The sequence below is a fragment of the Schistocerca americana genome, chromosome 1 (genome assembly GCF_021461395.2).
Source record: "Schistocerca americana isolate TAMUIC-IGC-003095 chromosome 1, iqSchAmer2.1, whole genome shotgun sequence".
Classification (NCBI taxonomy): domain Eukaryota; kingdom Metazoa; phylum Arthropoda; class Insecta; order Orthoptera; family Acrididae; genus Schistocerca; species Schistocerca americana.
This window is the reverse complement of record NC_060119.1, coordinates 752,912,777-752,934,295: the sequence shown is the minus strand read 5'-3', so window position 1 is coordinate 752,934,295 and position 21,519 is coordinate 752,912,777. Positions and strand designations below refer to the sequence as shown.

Here is a 21,519-nt window from a genome sequence, read left to right as displayed (position 1 = left end):
TCCTCACAAAAAGTCCATGTTGTCTGCAGGTGTGAAGATAAGACAGTGAAGAAAATCTGAGTTGCTTTATTTCTAAAGAAATGACCAAACCGTACTATGGTTTGATTAGAATTACTTGTTGATTGAGACTTCACATCTTGGAACTTAGTTCCTACAATCAGAGCTCACCCTACCACTGTCTGCTGTTGCAAGTGCATCACAACAAAGCACCATTTCAATTGCAGTCTATGAAGAGTGTGGTGTAAATATGTAATCTGTTATCAGTCACTGTCAGCAGTCCATATATCTGCCACCACAAGCAGCAGAAGAAATCACGTTCACGACTACATCTGTACTCTACAAACTGTGCATGGCAGAGGCTACATCCCATTGTACCAGTTATTAGATTTTTTCCCCGTTCCATTCATGTATGGAGAATGCCTCTACGCATGCAGCAGTTATACTAATATTATCCTCACAATCCCTTTATGAGCAATACATTGAGGTTTGTAATACATTCCTAGAGTCATCATTAAAACAAATTCCTGAAACCTTGTTAATAGAGTTTCTCAGAACAGTTTACATCTATCTTCAAGAGTGTTCCAGTTCAGTTCCATTAATATCTAAAATACTTCCCTCAAGCACACCTGAAGTTCCTTCGACATCAGACGATGACTCTACATCCAAGATAACATGCTACGTCCTCCCTACCAAAAAGTCCTTGATCCATGAACAAATTTCACTTGATACCCCATATGATCATACTTTTGACAATAGGCATAGGTTTTTATCTCGTTTACTGAACATATGTCTTTCTGCTTCTTTTAGTTGTCCTCTGCACTTTGGTAATCACTGTTGTCACAACTGCGCCTTTTCACTGATACCAGTTTTGGTATGGACGTCCTCAAAGAGGTTAGGTCTATTTGTTGCCACTACATCAATACATTTTCATCAAAGTGGGTTTCCTTACTATCTTTCTAAGTAGTTTTCAGAGATAGCTTTTAGTTATCACACCTGTTACTAACAAAATTGTAATTTTTCCAATTAATTGCTGGACGATTAAAGTCTCCACCAATAATTACAGTATGATTGGGGAACTTACGTCCCAGTGAACTGAGATTTTCTCTCAAGCTTTCAGTTACATCAGGAGATGAGTCTGGTGTGCGACAGAAGGATTCAGTAATCATTTCATGTCCACCCCTTATACTGAGTCTTGCCCAGCAATCTCTCATGCAGTTTCAATTTCTATCTCAGCAAATTTGAGTTTCTTGTCTACTGCAAAAAATAAACCACCTGCATATACCATTTGTCGATCCTTTCAATATACATTCAAATTTTCTCCAAAAATCTCACTGCTATCAATTACAAGTTTCAACCAGCTTTCTGTACCTAGCACCATGTGAGCTCCACTGCTTTTCAGGCACTTTGTTTTGAATGCTTCAGCAATTATGCATTAGGATTTTAATACTCTCACCTGTGGAAGGCATTTCTTTTGATCTTACACAGTAGTGCACACCTGACAAATTTAGGGGAACCCTACAGTTCTCAACTCAAGTCCAGGAAGTTGCAGTCTAGTTTGTCACACAACCTCTGAAGTCTTCTGTTCCATTGTTCCAGTTGACTCAGAACCAAAGGGCAAGATCAGTTATGGGTACAATGCTGCAAATAGTGAGCTTCATTGATACTCCATGCACTGGTCTTCTAGACCTCCTCTGCCAATCGCTGGAATGAACCAAGTACGACCTAAGAGTCCTGATGACAGGCATCATTCGTTCCAATATGCACCATACTCTGCAGTTGATTGCACCCTGTTCCCTCAAGGGCTGCTGGAATAGTCTCTTCAACATGTTAAATGAGGCCCCCAGGCATACACATTGAGTGTACCCAGTGCCCTTTCCTGTCTCTTGCTGCCATTTCCCTATGGGGCACCATCATTCGCCATATGTTTGAACTGCCGATGCTTAACAGACCCTTACCCTTTGTGTTTGTCTTCTCTTGACACTGGACAAACAAGTTTCCCAAAACAGGTGGCACAAGTCCCACTGGCTCAGCTCCAGTTTCAGTGAAAGTAGCACTTCAAACTTGTGTCAGGGGGATCAGTACAACACCCTGAGACTGCCTGGTCCCTGTAAACCCTGCACAGGATGCAAATATCTGCCACTGACATGCCAATCACAGTCAAGGAATGAGTAGTGACAGATCCTGTTTTTTCTGCAGAGCAGATAGACGTTCTACCCATTTCTGCATATGATTTCCTGTTGTTCAAATCTTAAACAATGGGTAGCTGGCAGTCACTGCAATTCAATGTGATAAATGTCAAATAGCAAGTAATTTTAATCAGCATCTCAGGTAGAACTGGTGGGCTCAGGAAGGGCACCTAACCACATACTACCTCTAACAATTCCAAATCTGAAATAACATCCTGACCCCATGGAGGCATGGGATGAGGCCAGGAGGAGGAGGAGGAAATATGTTCATATCAGGATGTGCTTAAGAATTCAGTGAAACAATAATCTAACTTTTCTGCATTTAATCTCAAGGATTTGGAAGGTGGGAATTTTATTATGAGGGTGACCACATGGAGACTGACTGTAATGTCAGTATCACTTAGCTGCGAATGACTGAGGGGGTGTATGAAGTGAGTGGAGTTGTGAATATGGTGTTCATACTTACCCACTTGTTCACTGTCTGTGTAGTTCACATAGCCATCAGCAGAAATTCTGTCATTCAGTCACAGAGTTTTGATTGTGCATGTCAGATTGAAAGAGAAAATTATGAGGGTACTCCCCTACCCTAGGTATAAACAATTCTGTTAGCATGTCCATGCCTCTGGAAGATGGTTGGTTGGTTTAAAGGTGGGAGAAGGGACCAAACCACGAGGTCATTGGTCCCTTGTTCCTAATAAAACAATGCCACAAGTGTGCGAATAAAATGGACAAAACATATAACACAAAACGGAAAGAAAGGAAAAGACACAAGAATGAAGGGAAGGCAACTAACTCTAAAAGGAACAAAAGAGGACGAGAAAACAAGAGAGAGACGCTAGAAACAGAAGAGAGTAAAACATGAAAGCAGATTACAGTGGCTGGCCAACCACGAGAATAGAAAGAGAAAGCCAGCCACTCTGTAACATACTAAAACCTCCATCCTAAAAGCACTAGGATGGAGGACACAAAGGGACAAAGGACATGTGCTAAAACCTACGTAGAAGTATAAAACCCACTCTCACGGATAAAATGTAAAACTAAAGCGGCTGTGGAGGCATTGTCGCCCAACATCAAAGGCAGGGTGCTGGGAAAGTTAAAAGTCTGCCGCAGAGCAGCTAAAAGTGGGCAGCCCACCAAGAGGTGGACGACTGTCATTTGGGAGCCATAGCAACAATGGGGTGGGTCCTCGCGACAGAGTAGGTAACCATGTGTTAGCCACATATGGCCAATGCGGAGCAAACAGAGGACAACTGATTCCCTGCGAGAGGACTGCATGGAAGACTTCCACAGATCCATAGTCTCCTTAATGACACGCAGTTTGTTGTGCATGCTGTTATGCCATTCCGCCTCCCAAAGCCGGAAAACCCTGCAGTGTAAAACAGAACACAGGTCAGCTTCAGAGATGCCTATCTCCAGAAGAGGTTTCCACATCACCTCTTTGGCCAGCCTGTCGGGAAGTTCATTGCCGGGGATTCTTACATGTCCCGGGGTCCACACAAACACCACGAAATGGCGGGACTATTCCAGGGCATAGATGGACTCCTGAATGAATGCTACCAGAGGGTGGCGAGGGTAGCACTGGTCGACAGCTTGTAGGCTGCTCAATGAGTCAGTACACAGGAGAAATGACTCGCCAGGGCATGAGCGGATGTACTCAAGAGCACGAGATATGGCCGCCAGCTCTGCAGTGAAAACACAGCAGCCAACTGGCAAGGAGTGCTGCTCAATATGTCCTCCATGAACATACGTGAAGCCTACGTGGCCATCAGCCATTGAGTCGTCAGTGTAAACCACTTCAGAGCCCCAGAACAGGTCAACAATCGAGAGGAAGTGACAGCAGAGAGCGGCGGGGTTAACGGAGTCCTTAGGGCCATTCAAAAGGTCCAGACGAAGCTGCGGCTGAGGCACATACCATTGATGCGTACGTGAACGGACCGCAAGTAGAGGTGGTAAAGGGAAGGACTCCAGTTCAGAGAGAAGGGACTGCACGCGAACCACAATTCTTAGCCCGGATCTGGGCCACCGATACAGGAGAAGGACTGCTGCAGGCGGGAAAAGGAGAGGGTAATTTGGATGCTCAGGGGAACTATGAATGTGTGCTGCATAACTGGCGAGCAGTTCCACACGTCTGATCTGCAGTGGAGGGACACCAGCCTCCACCAGTACGCTGGGCACTGGAATTGTCCTAAAAGCTCCTGTCACTAATCAAACGCCACAGTGGTGCACAGGGTCGAGTAAATGCAATGCTGAAGGCGCTGCCGAACCATAAACCACACTCCCATAGTCAATTCGGGATTAGACAAGTGCTCTGTAAAGCTGCAGCAGCATACAGCGATCTGCACTCGAATTGGTGTTGCTCAGGCAACAGAGGGCATTGAGGTGCTGCCAGCACCTCTGCTTAAGCTGACAAAGATGAGGAAGCCAAGTTAACCGGGCATCAAAAACCAGTCCTAGGAATTGATACGTCTCCACTATAGTGAGTGGATTGTCATTAAGGTAAAGTGTGGGTTCCAGATGAAAGGTATGAGACACTGACAGAAGTGCACAACACACAACTTTGCAGCTGAAAACTGGAAGCCGTGGGCTAGAGACCATGACTGCACCTTGTGAATGGCTCCCTGGAGGCGCTGCTCAGTAACAACAGTACTGGAGCAGCAGTATGAAATGTAGAAGCCGTCTGCATACAGAGAAGGTCAGATGGAAGGCCCGACAGTTGCTGCAAGAACGTTAATGGCCACTAAAAATAGAGAGGCACTCAATAAAGAGCCCTGTGGGTCTCCATTCTCCTGGATATGGATGGTACTATGGGAGTCACCAACTTGGACACGGAAAGTACGGAGCGACAGGAAGTTTTGGATAAAAATCGAGAGTGGTCTCCGGAGACCCCACTCATACAATGTGGCAAGGATTGATGTCGCCAAGTCGTGTTGTATTCTTTACGTAAGTCAAAAAAGATGGCAATCTGGTGCTTGACTGGAAAAGGCTGTTCGGATGGCAGACTCAATGGACACAAGATTATCAGTGGCAAAGCGATCCTGGTGGAAGCCGCCCTGACATGGAGCCAGCAAGCCACATGACTCCAGGACACAACCCAACTGCCGACATACCATACGTTCCAGCAGCTTACAAAGAACGTTGGTGAGGCTGATGGGTCGATAGCTATCCACATCAAATAGGTTTTTACAGGGTTTGAGCACTGGAACGATGGTGCTCTCCTGCCATTGCGATGGAAAGACACCATCGCACCAGATCTGGTTGAACCTGATGAGAAGATGTCGCTTTTAGTCAGATGGGAGATGTTTAATCATCTGGCTGTGAATGCAATCAGGCCCGTGAGCTGTGTCGGGCAATGTGCAAGGGCACTGAGGAGCACCCACTCTGTAAATGGGGCGTTATAGGATTCACTGCAGCGTGTAGTGAATGAGAGGACGTTCCCTTCCAGCCACCGTTTTAGAGTGCGAAAGGCTGGGAGGTAATTCTCTGACGCAGAGGCTCGAGCAAAGTGCTTGTGCTCGGCAATTGCATTTGCATGTTTACGTCGGTACATAACTCGCCATTTATGGTAACACCAGGGACAGCTATTGGGGCCTGGTACCCGAAAAGACGTTTGATCTTTGCCCAGACTTGGGAAGGTGACGTGTGGCACCCAATGGTGGAGACATATCTCTCCCAACACTTCTTCTTCCGTTGTTTGATAAGGTAGCGAACACGGGCACGGAGCCATTTAAAGGCTATGAGGTGCTTCAGGGAAGGGTGCTGCTTATGTTGCTGTAGAGTTTGCTGACGCTCCTTAATTGCTTCAGCGACTTCCAATGACCACCAAGGGACTGCCTTAGGCCTTGGGCACCCTAAAGAGTGAGGGATCGCATTTTCTGATGCAGAAACAATTGTGCTAGTCACCTGCTCAACCATCACAACGATGTTACCATGTGGGGGAGACTCAGTGGCGACAGCAGAGGTGAAAGTTCCCCATTCCACCTTCTTCAAAGCCCATCTGGGCAGGCGTCTGATGCTGGGGCAGTGACAGCAAGATGGGGAAATGGTCATTACCACACAGGTTGTCATGTGCTCTCCAGTGGACAGATGGGAGAAGTCCTGGGCTGCAAATTGATAAATCAATTGCTGAGTAACTACCATGAGCCACACTGAAATGTTTGGTGGTCCCAGTATTTAAGAGGCAGAGGTCAAATTGCGACAGTAATGTTTCAATATCTCTGCCTCGACCAGTAAGCATGGTACCACCCCACAAGGGGTTATCAGCATTAAAATCTCCCAGAAGTAGGAAAGGTTTAGGGAATTGATCAATCAGTGCAGCTAAAACATTTAGGGGTACTGCACCATCTGCAGGAAGATATAAATTGCAGACAGTTATTTCCTGCGTCATCCTTATTCTGACAGTCACAGCTTCAAGAGGGGTTTGATTGGGCAAATGTTCACTACAGACCGAGTTTAGGACATTAACGAAAACTCCACCTGACACTCGATTATAGTCGCTATGATTCCTGTAATATCCCTTACAGCCACAGAGGGCAGGGGTGGAGGGAACCAGGTTTCCTGGAGGGCAATGCAGGTAGCAGGAGTAAAGCTAAACAGTTGCCACAGCTCAGCCAGGCGGTGGAAAAAACAGCCGCAATTCCACTGGAGGATGACATCGTGAGACTGGGAGGGCATGGAACATTCAAGGAGGCAGTTTACGCCTCAGAGTCACCTGCGGCCACTGATTTATTGCCTGAGCAGTCTATATCCATTGTGTCTGAGGGTCTGGCGAGATCTAGGTCCTCAGCGGACGCCAAAATCTCCACCCCATCGTCAGCCGCAGAGCATTTAGGTAGCGGTGGTGTGGGTACCACCGCAATTTCCTTGGTCTTAGGGATTTTCTTTTTGGATTTCTCTCACTGCTCCTAGGATTTCCCTGGCTGGGAGGACTTTACTGACTCAGTCTCCGGGACTGAGAATGAGTGTGAAGTCCTATGACCAGCTGCTTTTGGTCTCTTCAGCCACTAGCGGGTGTCGTCTTTCCCACTAGAAGAAACCTGCAAAGGGAGTGACCCAAGGGACCCCTTCCTAGCAAGAGAAGGCACAGAAGACTTACGATTCTCCGGCTTAGAAGTGGGGATGGACGTCCCTGATGGTTGGGGGGGGGGGGGGGGGGGTGGAGGGGGTGGGGGGGGGGTTGTTGCTCCCGAAGTAGGTGGTGCAGGAGCAACAGGGAGGGAAATGCCCCCCCACCATGAAGGGGGCAGGTGTAGTCTTCCGGCTTTAAGAGGTGACCTGGGTTGGCTGAGCTGATGGTGCCACAACTGTTGTAGTGGCGGCGTAAGACAATGTCATACGCACAGGATGCAGGCGTTCAAATTTTCTCTTAGCCTCAGTGTAGGTCAGTCTGTCCAGGGTCTTGTACTCTATATTTTCCTTTCTTTCTGGAGAATCCTGCAGTCAGGCGAGCAAGGCGAATGGTGCTCTCTGCAGTTGACACAGATGGGAGGCGGGGCACATGGAGTATTGGGATATGATGGGCGTCCACGATCTCGGCATGTGACGCTGGAAGTACAGTGGGAAGACATATGGCCGAACTTCCAGCACTGCATCGTGGGAGGGATATAGGGCTTTACATCACACCTGTAGACCGTCACCTCGACCTTCTCGGGCAATTTATCATCCTAAGGCCAAGATCCCCCCATGAACCATGGAACTTGCCGTTGGTGGGGAGGCTTGCGTGCCTCAGCGATACAGATGGCCGTACCGTAGGTGCAACCACAACGGAGGGGTATCTGTTGAGAGGCCAGACAAACATGTGGTTCCTGAAGAGGGGCAGCAGCCTTTTCAGTAGTTGCAGGGGCAACAGTCTGGATGATTGACTGATCTGGCCTTCTAACATTAACCAAAACGGCCTTGCTGTGCTGGTACTGCGAACGGCTGAAAGCAAGGGGAAACTACAGCCGTACTTTTTCCCGAGGACATGCAGCTTTACTGTATGATTAAATGATGATGGCGTCCTCTTGGGTAAAATATTCCAGAGGTAAAATAGTCCCCCATTCGGATCTCTGGGCAGGGACTACTCAAGAGGACGTCGTTATCAGGAGAAAGAAAACTGGCGTTCTACGGATCGGAGCGTGGAATGTCAGATCCCTTAATCAGGCAGGTAGGTTAGAAAATTTAAAAAGGGAAATGGATAGGTTAAAGTTAGATATAGTGGGAATTAGTGTAGTTCGGTGGCAGGAGGAACAAGACTTTTGGTCAGGTGATTACAGGGTTATAAATACAAAATCAAATAGAGGTAATGCAGGAGTAGGTTTAATAATGAATAAAAAAATAGGAGTGCGGGTTAGCTACTACAAACAGCATAGTGAACGCATTATTGTGGCCAAGATAGACACAAAGCCCATGCCTACTACAGTAGTACAAGTTTATATGCCAACTAGCTCTGCAGATGATGAAGAAATTGATGAAATGTATGACGAGATAAAAGAAATTATTCAGGTAGTGAAGGGAGACGAAAATTTAATAGTCATGGGTGACTGGAATTCGTCAGTAGGAAAAGGGAGAGAAGGAAACATAGTAGGTGAATACGGATTGGGGGGAAGAAATGAAAGAGGAAGCCACCTTGTAGAATTTTGCACAGAGCATAACTTAATCATAGCTAACACTTGGTTCAAGAATCATAAAAGAAGGTTGTATACCTGGAAGAATCCTGGAGATACTAAAAGGTATCAGATAGATAATATAATGGTAAGACAGAGATTTAGGAACCAGGTTTTAAATTGTAAGACATTTCCAGGGGCAGATATGGATTCTGACCACAATCTCTTGGTTATGAACTGCAGATTGAAACTGAAGAAACTGCAAAAAGGTGGGAATATAAGGAGATGGGACCTGGATAAACTGAAAGAACGAGAGGTTGTAGAGAGTTTCAGGGAGAGCATAAGGGAACAACTGACAGGAATGGGGGAAAGAAATACAGAAGAAGAAGAATGGGTAGCTCTGAGGGATGAAGTAGTGAAAACAGCAGACGATCAAGAAGGTAAAAAGACGAGGGCTAATAGAAATCCTTGGGTAACAGAAAAAATATTGAATTTAATTGATGAAAGGAGAAAATATAAAAATGCAGTAAATGAAGCAGGCAAAAAGGAATACAAACGTCTCAAAAATGAGATCGACAGGAAGTGCAAAATGGCTAAGCAGGGATGACTAGAGGACAAATGTAAGGATGTAGAGGCATATATCACTAGGGGTAAGATAGATACTGCCTACAGGAAAATTAAAGAGACCTTTGGAGAGAAGAGAACCACTTGTATGAATATCAAGAGCTCAGATGGCAACCCAGTTCTAAGCAAAGAAGGGAAGGCAGAAAGGTGGAAGGAGTATATAGAGGGTTTATACAAGGGCGATGTACTTGACGACAATATTATGGAAATGGAAGAGGATGTAGATGAAGATGAAATGGGAGATACGATACTGTGTGAAGAGTTTGACAGAGCACTGAAAGACCTGAGTCGAAACAAGGCCCCAGGAGTAGACAACATTCCATTAGAACTACTGACGGCCTTGGGAGAGCCAGTCCTGACAAAACTCTACCATCTGGTGAGCAAGATGTATGAGACAGGTGAAATACCCTCAGACTTCAAGAAGAATATAATAATTCCAATCCCAAAGAAAGCAGGTGTTGACAGATGTGAAAATTACCGAACTATCAGTTTAATATGTCACAGCTGCAAAATACTAACGCAAATTCTTTACAGATGAATGGAAAAACTGATAGAAGCGGACCTCAGGGAAGATCAGTTTGGATTCCGTAGAAATGTTGGAACACGTGAGGCAATACTAACCTTACGACTTATCTTAGAAGAAAGATTAAGAAAAGACAAACCTACGTTTCTAGCATTTGTAGACTTAGAGAAAGCTTTTGACAATGTTAATTGGAATACTCTCTTTCACATTCTAAAGGTGGCAGGGGTAAAATACAGGGAGCGAAAGGCTATTTACAATGTGTACAGAAACCAGATAGCAGTTATAAGAGTTGAGGGGCATGAAAGGGAAGCAGTGGTTGGGAAAGGAGTGAGACAGGGTTGTAGCCTCTCCCCGATGTAATTCAATCTGTTTATTGAGCAAGCAGTAAAGGAAACAAAACAAAAATTCGGAGTAGGTATTAAAATTCATGGAGAAGAAGTAAAAACTTTGAGGTTCGCTGATGACATTGTAATTCTGTCAGAGACAGCAAAGGACTTGGAAGAGCAGTTGAATGGAACGGACAGTGTCTTGAAAGGAGGATATAAGATTGACATCAACAAAAGCAAAACGAGGATAATGGAATGTAGTCAAATTAAATCGGGTGACGCTGAGGGAATTAGATTAGGAAATGAGACACTTAAAGTAGTAAAGGAGTTTAGCTATTTAGGGAGTAAAATAACTGATGATGGTCGAAGTAGAGAGGATATAAAATGTAGACTGGCAATGGCAAGGAAATCGTTTCTGAAGAAGAGAAATTTGTTAACATCGAGTATAGATTTAAGTGTCAGGAAGTCGTTTCTGAAAGTATTTGTATGGAGTGTAGCCATGTATGGAAGTGAAACATGGACGATAACTAGTATGGACAAGAAGAGAATAGAAGCTTTTGAAATGTGGTGCTACAGAAGAATGCTGAAGATAATGTGGGTAGATCACGTAACTAATGAGGAGGTATTGAATAGGATTGGGGAGAAGAGAAGTTTGTGGCACAACTTGACTAGAAGAAGGGATTGGTTGGCAGGACATGTTTTGAGGCATCAAGGGATCACAAATTTAGCATTGGAGGGCAGCGTGGAGGGTAAAAATCGTAGAGGGAGACCAAGAGATGAATACACTACGCAGATTCAGAAGGATGTAGGTTGCAGTAGGTACTGGGAGATGAAGGGGCTTGCACAGGATAGAGTAGCATGGAGAGCTGCATCAAACCAGTCTCAGGACTGAAGACCACAACAACAACAACAACAACAAGGCCAAGATGAAGGCACCGGTGGCAACCTAATTATTCTTCAGACCCCGGTGGAAACACCAGATGAAACATACACCTCACTGCTCTAAACTGGCACGCAGCTCATCATCGGACTGCAAAAGAAGGTCTTTGTGAAATGTGATACCCTGGATCATATTTAAGCTCTTATGGCGCGTGATGGTTACAGAAACATCCCGCAGCTTGTCACAAGCGAATAACTCCCGTGACTGGGCAGAAGATGCTGTTTTGATCAAGTCTGACCCAGATCTCATTTTCAACAAGCCTCCACCTCCTCCAACTTGTCCTGTAAGTGCTCAACAAAAAACTGAGGCTTCATCATCATGAAAGATTCCCCATCAGCTCTCTAACATACAAGGTACTGGAGGGAATAAGATCCGCTGCCATCCTTAGCCTGACGTTCCTCCCATGGTGTGACCAGGGAGGGAACAATTTGGAGTCGTAATTCTGTGCACTGAATTCAGCTCGTGACTGCTTAGAGACTGCTGGTGTTTCACCACCAGCATGAGATGATGGACTACGCTTCATCACCACCCTGATGCCACTCACTCCGACCAAGGGTCCTCCCCACAGGTGCCACCCAGCCGCAGCGAAGGTCACCTGGCAGGATGGCCATTGCCGGGAGTCCCGATGCCCCAGGGGGATGGGCATCTACCCCTTGGCGTACTAGGGGAGTTAACGGCACAGGCATCAGCGGAACGATCCCTGCGTGGTCAGGGGGCTACAACCAACAGGGTACATGGCGGCCCCACCACAACGGGCTGGCCAACGTGCTGGATATCAGTTTCAAAGAAATCCGTGGTCATCACCGATGCAGAAATCAGCACTGCATAGTGCATGGTGGACAACGCACCTGGGAAGGTGTCCTCGCCCAAGAGATGGAGAATGGGCAGGACTGCAATGCGATGACGAGAAAGTGGACTAAGGATCTCAATGCACGATGGACACGATGCACCTTGTAAGGTGCCCTTCCCCAAGTGGCTCGCTCTTCAGGAAAATTTTGAAGAATGGAGGTCAAACCCTACAGGGGACCGTCACATAAAGGCCGAAATGTGTGAAACTCCTTTTAGCTGTCTCGTACGACAGGTAGGAATACCTCGGGCCTATTCTTGCCCCTGGACCCACAGGGGGGGCCTCTGGAAGACGGAAGAGCTATATGTTTTATGTCTGCAAAACATGTTTTTGTGTCATATTTTCTTAATCTTGTACAAGCAAATAATTTTTTTTATTTCAACAGTTGCTCCTTTGAAATGTTCTGTAGTTCCTACAATAATGTCCTATCCTTGCAGCTCTTAACACTTGTATCAGCACTTGAAATGCCAATGGCCTTGCTGCATTGGAAAAACCAGTTCCCACCCGATTGCCGAAGTTAAGTGATGTTGAGCCCTGTTAGTAATTCAATGGGTGGCCATCTGGGTATGTCAGATGTCACTGGCTCAGGTACACACAAGTTGCTGAAGTGGCATCCAGTTGAAAAACTGTCATCAGGCTAGTGGATCACATGGCATTATTGTTGGGCCTGATGATCTAAGAGTAAACCATGTGCCTGGAAACTGAAAGGTCATGGGATTAAATTCTGGTTGAAAAATGGATTGTTCAGTCTCTCTTTTAACCTCTAAAAAATGTGACGAGTCACTAGATTCCATGTTAAACCAGAGATCTCCTTTCCACAGTTCGATAATTGGAGATTAGGTATCCAATTCACAAATTGCATTAGACCACTGAGCTACATTAATTATTTAGTGCTTGAATATGATGAGCTTATACTGTTTGGAAATAATTTAAAATTTCTACATAAACATCCAATGTTATAACTGAGATATCTACAATCATAAACATTATTAGTGATCCTCCCTAAAGTGCTATAGTGGTATGAGGGTTTTTCAATACCTCAGATCCTAACATTATGACAAATTACCTTTCTGTTCATGAAGGATCTTATCACATCAGTCTGTCCTCTTACAAGCCCACTATGTTTCAGTACACTAAAGTAACGCGTTTTGGCTTGCTTGCCGCTCTCAGCATCTGGGATAGTGGCAGTTTGCAGAATATGCCATACAATGTAGTGCAGAATATAGATTTTACGTTCCTGTTCATTAGTCAAAAATGTTAATGGTACGAACTCTGCACTGCTAGGATAAGGCCTTTTCAGCTGTCCCAAAGATCTTCAAACAGTAACCACTTTGTACCAGATTAACAATACAATTCAACACACACTATTCTATAAGAGGCCTCACACTTTCCACTCTTAATATGAGGATTCAAACAAAGAATGGATGATAAACTGTAGTAATATATGTGTAATACACTGTTGTCCCCCTCTCTGCATAAGTTTATAGTTGATACTACAGTAAAATGATTGGTCATTACTTCATTTTAAAATAAAATTGCAGTGCAGAGCAACTCATAAAGTTAAATGTGAAATGTAATCTTGAAAGGATCGTACGGTTCTAATAAAGTACTTCATGACAAATCACATGATTAAAAAACTCATGTAATGATTTGAAAATGACCATTATGATTGAAATAACCACCGATAAATTTCAGAGTGAATGCAGTTATGAAAGGCAATAAAAATAGTGAAGTCAATCCTAGTTGCTGATGCTATCATGAACAACATGCCGGAATACCATACACTTTTGTTAATACCTAATCTTGTCAAAAAAGTGAAGATTTTATATTCTGCTGTGTGTTTCAGCCAAGAGAGAAAGGGTTGGGGCATGCACAAAATGAATCTTGCCTACTTACCATTTCTTTAATGCTGTTCTTAGATCTGATATTTCCTTGGAAGATATTGAAATCTGCAAGTACTTGTCCATTTTTAATATCATCCAACCATTTCTCATTTAAACAGCTTTTCATGCTGTCAAACTGTTGGAGATCAATGATTGCCACTGGTACACGGGGTTGTGGTGACAGAGCTCTCAATAGCCTGATAAGACGTCTACAAGATTTGTCGGTGCCTTCCACAATATTTGAAAGTAAGAACAGTATTCCATTAGTTCCTCTATAATTTGCTTCAGTAGGTACTGAACCTTGAGTGGGTGCAACACCAGTAATCCTCTGAACACAAATCCCCAGTACTGTATGGAGAGCAGTTTTGACTTCAGTTTTCATTAGTACATCTGACTGCAATGAAAAACACGAAGTTAGTTCTTTTCCATACAAACTTAAAATAAAGTATGATGACCAGAATAAACAATTAACATAAAAGATAATTGTTACAATGATAGTCACATTTTTTATTTGTCTTCTCAGTAACAGGGAGCAGTGTAATGTGGTAATCATCATAATGTTCGGCACTAAAACACAACTTTACTGAGCTGCCAAGTATGTAAATCTAAGGTTGCGTTCACACTGCCATCCGGGCCGGGCCGGGCTGACGCGTGCTGGCTCGGCTCGTGCCTAGCCAGCTCAGGCCGACATGTAGTGCATTCACATTGCGCGCCGTGCCAAGCCGGGACGGCGAAAGGGGGGAAAATCGACTTCTCCGATTTTCATGTTTTAAACATTCTTAGCGGTATATAAGACTTCGCCACATCGTTTTATGAACTTATTTTTTCCTTAAAAGCGTTACTTACATCATGAAAAAGAAAAAGTCTACTTTTCGTTTCGCGTGATTTCTTAGTTTCGTAACGCTTCCCAACCGATTTTGAAGAAAGTATGCGGCTAAAAAATCTGATTTTTGTACACGTGGTAGTGTAACATCTTAGCTTCGTATTGAATCATTTATCTTTCCATATTTCTTAACAGTCATTGTGAAAAAAATAATGCTATTTGTCAACGTTGTGCACTTGATTTACAAATCTTGCAGTGAAAAAGTTATGTAGCGGATAGCTTACTGTTAGATCAGTTTTAGACCATACACTGTTGGGAATGAAATGTAGCTATAAGTACCAAAAAGTTTTTGAAATGATAATGATACTGATATCTATCTCTGGTCACAAGTAATGCGAGCTATTCAGTGGTGTCAGTGCCGTGTCCGCAAGCCACGGAGTTCGCGCGGTTACAGCTTGGTTTAGTACATGTACAGGTACAAGTGTCAGTGACACAGGTATGATAAAATTTGGTGTAAAACTAATCACAAAAACAAACTGGCAATTTGTGATACATTTACTGCAGAAACTGAAGCGCAATTCTGTAGTCTCATTGTCTACTTTGACAGAAAAAATAATGGAGAGTTAATGAAACTACTGTAGGTCGACACAGATGTGCGTTTCATTGTTCTTCATTGTGTTTTTTTTTTTTTTCCTTCCTTGGCGGGCTGCGCTGCACTGTCAAGGTAATCCCCACTCTTTGGCTAAATAGCTGTTAGCTGTCGGAGGCCAAATAAATAAATTTAAAAAAATCCCCACCCTTCAACAGCTGACAAGCAAGTCAGTACAAAACGCAGCTGCAGTCAACAGTTGCTCGCCTTTAGCTAGTCTGTGCTGTCGTGTAGAACAATGTCTTCACTCATTTATTGGTACTGTTTTGACTCTGCAGTAACTCATCGAGTTTTGAAGTATAGAAGAACTAGGAGGTTATGGATTCATCCCATAAATAGCGACAGAAATTTAGGAGAGTTTATTTCTCTACATGAAGAACTTAAAAACCATCCTGAAAAATTTTATTCATATTACAGAAGGAATCATAATACATTTCAGTATGTACTGCAGAACATTCAAGACAAAATTTCGAAACAGAACACAAATTTTCGCAGAAGTATAACAGCAGAAGAAAAATTGTGTATAACGATAAGGTAAGATTCGTTAGTACACAGTTTTTGGCTCGCAGTTGAACTTTGTACAGCATTCACTACCTCCAATTAATTGTAGCCATGCTTTTGTATTTTAAATTTCACAACCGCTTACCTCTGAGGGGAAGAGAGTTTCTGGGACTCCTGAGAATCATTAGTAAGTAATTAGCTTCGTCATTTTGGGAAATGTCTTGCTGTGCCTTCAACGAAGAATTGCAGAAACACTCCTTCAGAATTTTCCAACTGTTTTCTTCATGATGCAGCGCTTGGCAGTGGTGATGCTTCATCATGTGGAGGCACTGATGACCTCACAGAATTCCCTTTATTACCTTGTAAGATAGACGGATTGATAGGTGAAGAGTTTTGAGATAATGCCCTTTGACTCGGTGGTTCTATTTCCACAGATAAGGATCTGTACATAGCTCTTGGAATTTAGGAAAATCATATGACAGAACAAAGCCCGAGTGGAATTGCATTTTAATATACTATTCCCTGGATCACATGACCTTATTTTGCCAAGTTATACAAGCTATTCTCTGTAACTGTCTCTCAGGTCTTTGCATTTCGACTGAAAGAATATAGAAGGGTGCAAGAAAATGTCTCTTTAATTATTTATTGTTGTATAATTGTGAAATGACATGGACTAAGTAAATATCTACTGTGCAAACAAAACTGTAAAAACTTTGCCCAACACCACACTTGAGTAACACATTTTATGATTTTTTTTTCTCAGGTATCTGTCCACTGGCATCTCCTTTCATGCACTAGCATTGTCATTCCGATTAGGAGTGTCCATCGTATTAGTGGTGGTGAAAGACGTTTGTATTGCTCCCATTCATTTACCAATGCCAACAGTTTCTAGATTTAAAGAAATTGCCAGTAAAATGCATACGAGATGGGGATTTCCAAACTGTGTTGGATGTATAGACGGGAAGCACATATACGTGTCCAATGTCCTAAACTTTCTGGCAGCATGTTTTACAATTACAAACAGTATTATTCAATTGTACTCCAAGCAGTTGCTGATGCAAATTACAAATTTATAGCTGTTGATGTTGGTGCCTACGGTAAACAGTCTGATGCAGGCGTGTTTAAAGAAAGTATGTTATATAACAAACTTACAAATGGGGAGCTGTTATTACCGCCACCAACAAGACTTGAAGGAATGTGTCAGGAACTACCGTACATTTTGGGAGATGAAGCTTACCCCTTATTAGAGAATTTGATAAGACCTTTTTCTCGCAGAAATTTGGACAATGAATAGATTCTATACAATTATATGCATTCCAGAGCAAGAAAAGTTGTTGAATGGGCATTTGGTATAATGACCAATAAATGGAGACTACTGAGGAAGGAAATTGAAACATCCATTGATGTAGCTGATCACATAGTCAAGTGCATTTGTCTACTTCATAATATTGTCATTGACACAGAAGGATGCAATGCTGAAGCTGAAAAGTTTTGTTACAATGCCGATATGCAGACAGCTGGTGCCACATTCAACAGAAATTCCACATTACGTTCAAAAACCGTCAGGAACATTTTTGTTGAACATTTCGTTAAAAATGCAACTTAAAATAATTAAAAAACCTTTCAAAAATAAATTTTGGAATTGAAAGTACTTAGCTATTTACTGTATTTTTGTGTATCTCATTTCACTGTAAATAAAACAAATAAAATTATAAAGGAAAATAATTTATATTTGTGCATACTATCTGAAACACTCCTTGGTTACTTCATTCCATAATGTGGAAACTGCATCATTACTGTCACACTAGCCGAATTTCTGATACCAAATTGATGGACACAAGTTAATGTCATGTATATGCTATTCTGCATTCATTAAAAATGGTTCAAATGGCTCTGAGCACTATGGGACTTAACTTCTGTGGTCATCAGTCCCCTAGAACTTAGAACTACTTAAACCTAACTAACCTAAGGACATCACACACATCCATGCCCAAGGCAGGATTCGAACCTGCGACCGTAGCGGTCGCCCGGTTCCAGACTGTAGCGCCTAGAACAGCTCGGCCACTCCGGCCGGCGCATTCATTAAAGTAAGAACATCGCAAAAAGATGTCACAGACAACAGCTTACAGTAACGTGCCACAGCATGACTTTATACTGCATTGTCATCTGGTAGGGACACATTTCCGTCCCTCAGTGACACTCGTATCTGTCTCCATTTACAAGTAAATGCGAACTATTCAGTGGCGGCAAATCCGCCATCACTGGCAAGCTATTGTTGAAAATGCATGTAAATACGGTAGATTAAATAAATGAAATAAAAGTAATTTTGCATGTATCATTATAATAAATGTCATTTTTCCTCACTGATTATGAAATGTGAGGTAACATCTTAAAATAAAAGACATGTGCAGTCACACTTGTGATGAAAGCAGAAGGGAGACGTGTGATGCGTGTACTGCAGAAGCTGTAGTGCTGCTCCACAGGCTCACGCCTGCGGTCGGCTCACGCCGGCAATATTAAACACTCGGGATGTCGCCGGCTCGGCTCCGGGAGGCTCACGCCGTGTCGGCGCGGCCCGGCCGCCAGTGTGAACACCGCAATTCAAAACCATTTGTTTGATATCAAAGCGGGCGGAGGCCCGGCCAGGCTTGGCTCAGCCCGGCCAGCAGTGTGAACGCAGCCTAAGGGAATTTTATGACTAAGAAATGTGTCATGACCCAAACGGGAAATTCCATGCCCAGATTTAGATGAATCATACTAGTTCAGTTACATCCAGCTGCCACTCTCTAGTCATAACTAGATTCAATTTTGAAAGGTCATTCCACTAAAGTGACAAGACTACTATTTCTACAACTGTGATAAACTATAAAATGAATTAAATATCCAATACTACCCCCAGATGGGTGGCACGTCTGGCTCTTAGTGTCATTCAAGCTCCAATGTCATCAAACCTATGCACGAAACGACTGCCTAAATCAAAACAATGTTCAACAAAAAGTATTACGAATATTCTAAAACTAAACACAGAAACACATATGATACATTGAAAAAATGTAGAAAAATTCTGGGCAATAACAATTTAAGGTCCAATTTCCTGCCACCGTTTTTTCACAAATAATGTTCTTGCAGCATGATACTGCTTTTCCCAGATTTTTGTTACTACACATAAATAAACAAATAAAAATCATACTTAATTACTCATCTACCTCTTTAAACTTTAGAATGCTGCTGCTAGTTTCATATCTATAAATTTATTTATTTCCAGAAACATAGTTTCTCTCAGTCGAGTCCCATATTCCAACGTCTCATTCAAACGTGGTACATATTCAGCTAAATCGGCTATGATTGCTCGATGCAGCTCTACTAGCCGCATCCGTAAACTCTTTGTTGATATTAATCGGCCACAGCATTACCGAGATATTAGCTTTTGAATTTTCCAAAAATTTACAATTTTTAAGATGACAATAACTTTTAAACTCTTACAGGGTGTACACGCGGATGAGGAAAAAAAATTCCCAGATTTTTCCTGGTTAAAAATACACTTTCTCCCGGATGAAAATACACTTTTTCCGTGTTAAGTAACAGTATACCTTTCTTCGGAACAGTAAAACTTATTAATCCTTTCAATGGTTGTGGTTTTATACACCGGCGTAGAATTTCCCGGCACTTTAGAAAACGAAACTCAGGGGGAAAAAAAGAGTTTTGGAAAAATGTCTGATGTGCAGCACCATGCACCATATTACGAAAGTATAAATATGAATTCCACCAAACACCGCATGTTACTTTGCAAAGAATTGAAATCGAGATTGTGACGCACTTTTGTAAGCCAGTCGTAGCTCATGTCAAGCCATCTCACCAGCCGATGACAGCGGTTATTCGGAGCACAGGACATGTGATGTCGTTAGTCAATAGCGACATCACTGTTAAGCAGTGTGAACACACAAATAGGAAAAGCAATGGTTTAAATTAATATACATAGTGTTGCTACAAGGAAAGAAGAGCTTTCACGTATAATGTTGGATTAATAAGCTGCAAGAGAAGTTAAGCTTTCACACATAATGTTGATCTTTTTCACGCGTGTTACACTTTTAAGATACATCACACATATGTGCCAGTAAAATTTTTAACAACAACATAAATGTCTGATCTTCTGGCCTCATCTGGGTTCTGGTCGTCTTCAAAGATTTGATTTTTGAGTGAGAGTCAAACGCTCTGCGATTTAAGAAATTCATCGGACACTTACGCACAGAGCTCATCTTGCGTAAAAGGAAATTTACTTTAGTGGACATAACGCTCTTCAAACAACCATTCAGAAAATTTTCCCGTGACCTGTTAGAAATAGATTCGTTTCAGAAGTTGCGCCAGATGACAGATGTCATAAAAGAAACAAGACATTAGCGGATACTCCAAGAGTATGGGAACTTTGTCAACCATCTTAAAAGATAATTCGGCTTAAAGTGCACATTCATATGTCCATATTCAGATATAAATTTTCTTGGAGTACCGGTACCGTATTATCTCGTGTTTGGTTCTTTATTACGGCATAATGCCATACTTGCTAGAAGATGAAACCACGAACTTGAAATGCAGCGAACAGCTGAAACTAGCCAATAGTGTGCAATTAAACACTTTGTTTCAAATAAATTGACCGCCTCAGCTGAAAAGATTAGTCAAATTTGTTTTTTTTTTTTTTTTAAACACCTTTCATTGCTCTGCAAGGCGATTAACGCTTGACTGTCAGAAAGGTGGAAACAAAATCTGAAACTAATAACAATTTTAGCCTTCCATAATTATGTGGATGAATTTTAATTCACTTGATAGCTGCCGGTCACAGAAATCCGTTTTGTTTTGATTTGACGTGAGAGCAATAAACGAAGAGAAAACAACAAAATCAATAAACGTAAACACGGGTCACGTGAAGACTACCACCTCCCCTCCACAACTCAGACTGCTCTGTGTATCAGGTCCGGATCTATGATATTTTCGAACTGGGACAATATTAGATAGTGGGGCTCCCCCTCCCTCAAGCGTTTGAGGCAGGACCCCAAAAATATAAAAACTGACATTTCAAAAAATCTTCATTTTGTAGCGCACATCTTTCTGAAGAGTCTGATACATGAAACATATATGTTTGAGGGAACATAATACATGTTATTTGGTCTTACGTGAGCCAAAGTGCAGTGCCACACCTCTTCACACAGCATTCTTCCATCGCACGTCTCTGCATTTCGCTCTGTGGAATTCAAACGTGTAATATTTTGTAATGGGTGCCATCAAACTATATTCAGGCCAGTGGAAATTAAAATGTCCTGTGGTGCCTCTCCTGCCCCAGTCGGTCGGTTTGACATCTACATCTACATCCATACTCCGCAAGCCACCTGACGGTGAGTGGCTGAGGGTACTTTGAGTACCTCTACTGGTTCTCCCTTCTATTCCAGTCTCATATTGTTTGTGGAAAGAAAAATTGTTGGTATGCCTCTGTGTTGGCTCTAACCTCTCTGATTTTATCCTCATGGTCTCTTCGCAAGATATACGTATGAGGGAGCAATATATTACTTGACTCCTCGGTGACGGTATGTTCTCGAAACTTCAACAAAAGCCTGTACTGAGCTACAGAGCTTCTCTCTTGCAGAGTC

General features: G+C 42.8%; 1 protein-coding gene across 2 annotated transcripts in view; it reads right to left on the bottom strand.

Annotated features, from left to right (window-relative positions):
- LOC124611148 (germinal-center associated nuclear protein) overlaps window positions 1-21,519 on the bottom strand; it is a 279,556-nt gene that overhangs the window by 102,650 nt on the left and 155,387 nt on the right. For both annotated transcript variants that reach the window (XM_047140221.1, XM_047140218.1), the window contains exon 18: window positions 13,924-14,304. In XM_047140221.1, the coding sequence (XP_046996177.1) occupies window positions 13,924-14,304 (381 nt within the window). The remainder of the gene's footprint in view (window positions 1-13,923; window positions 14,305-21,519) is intronic.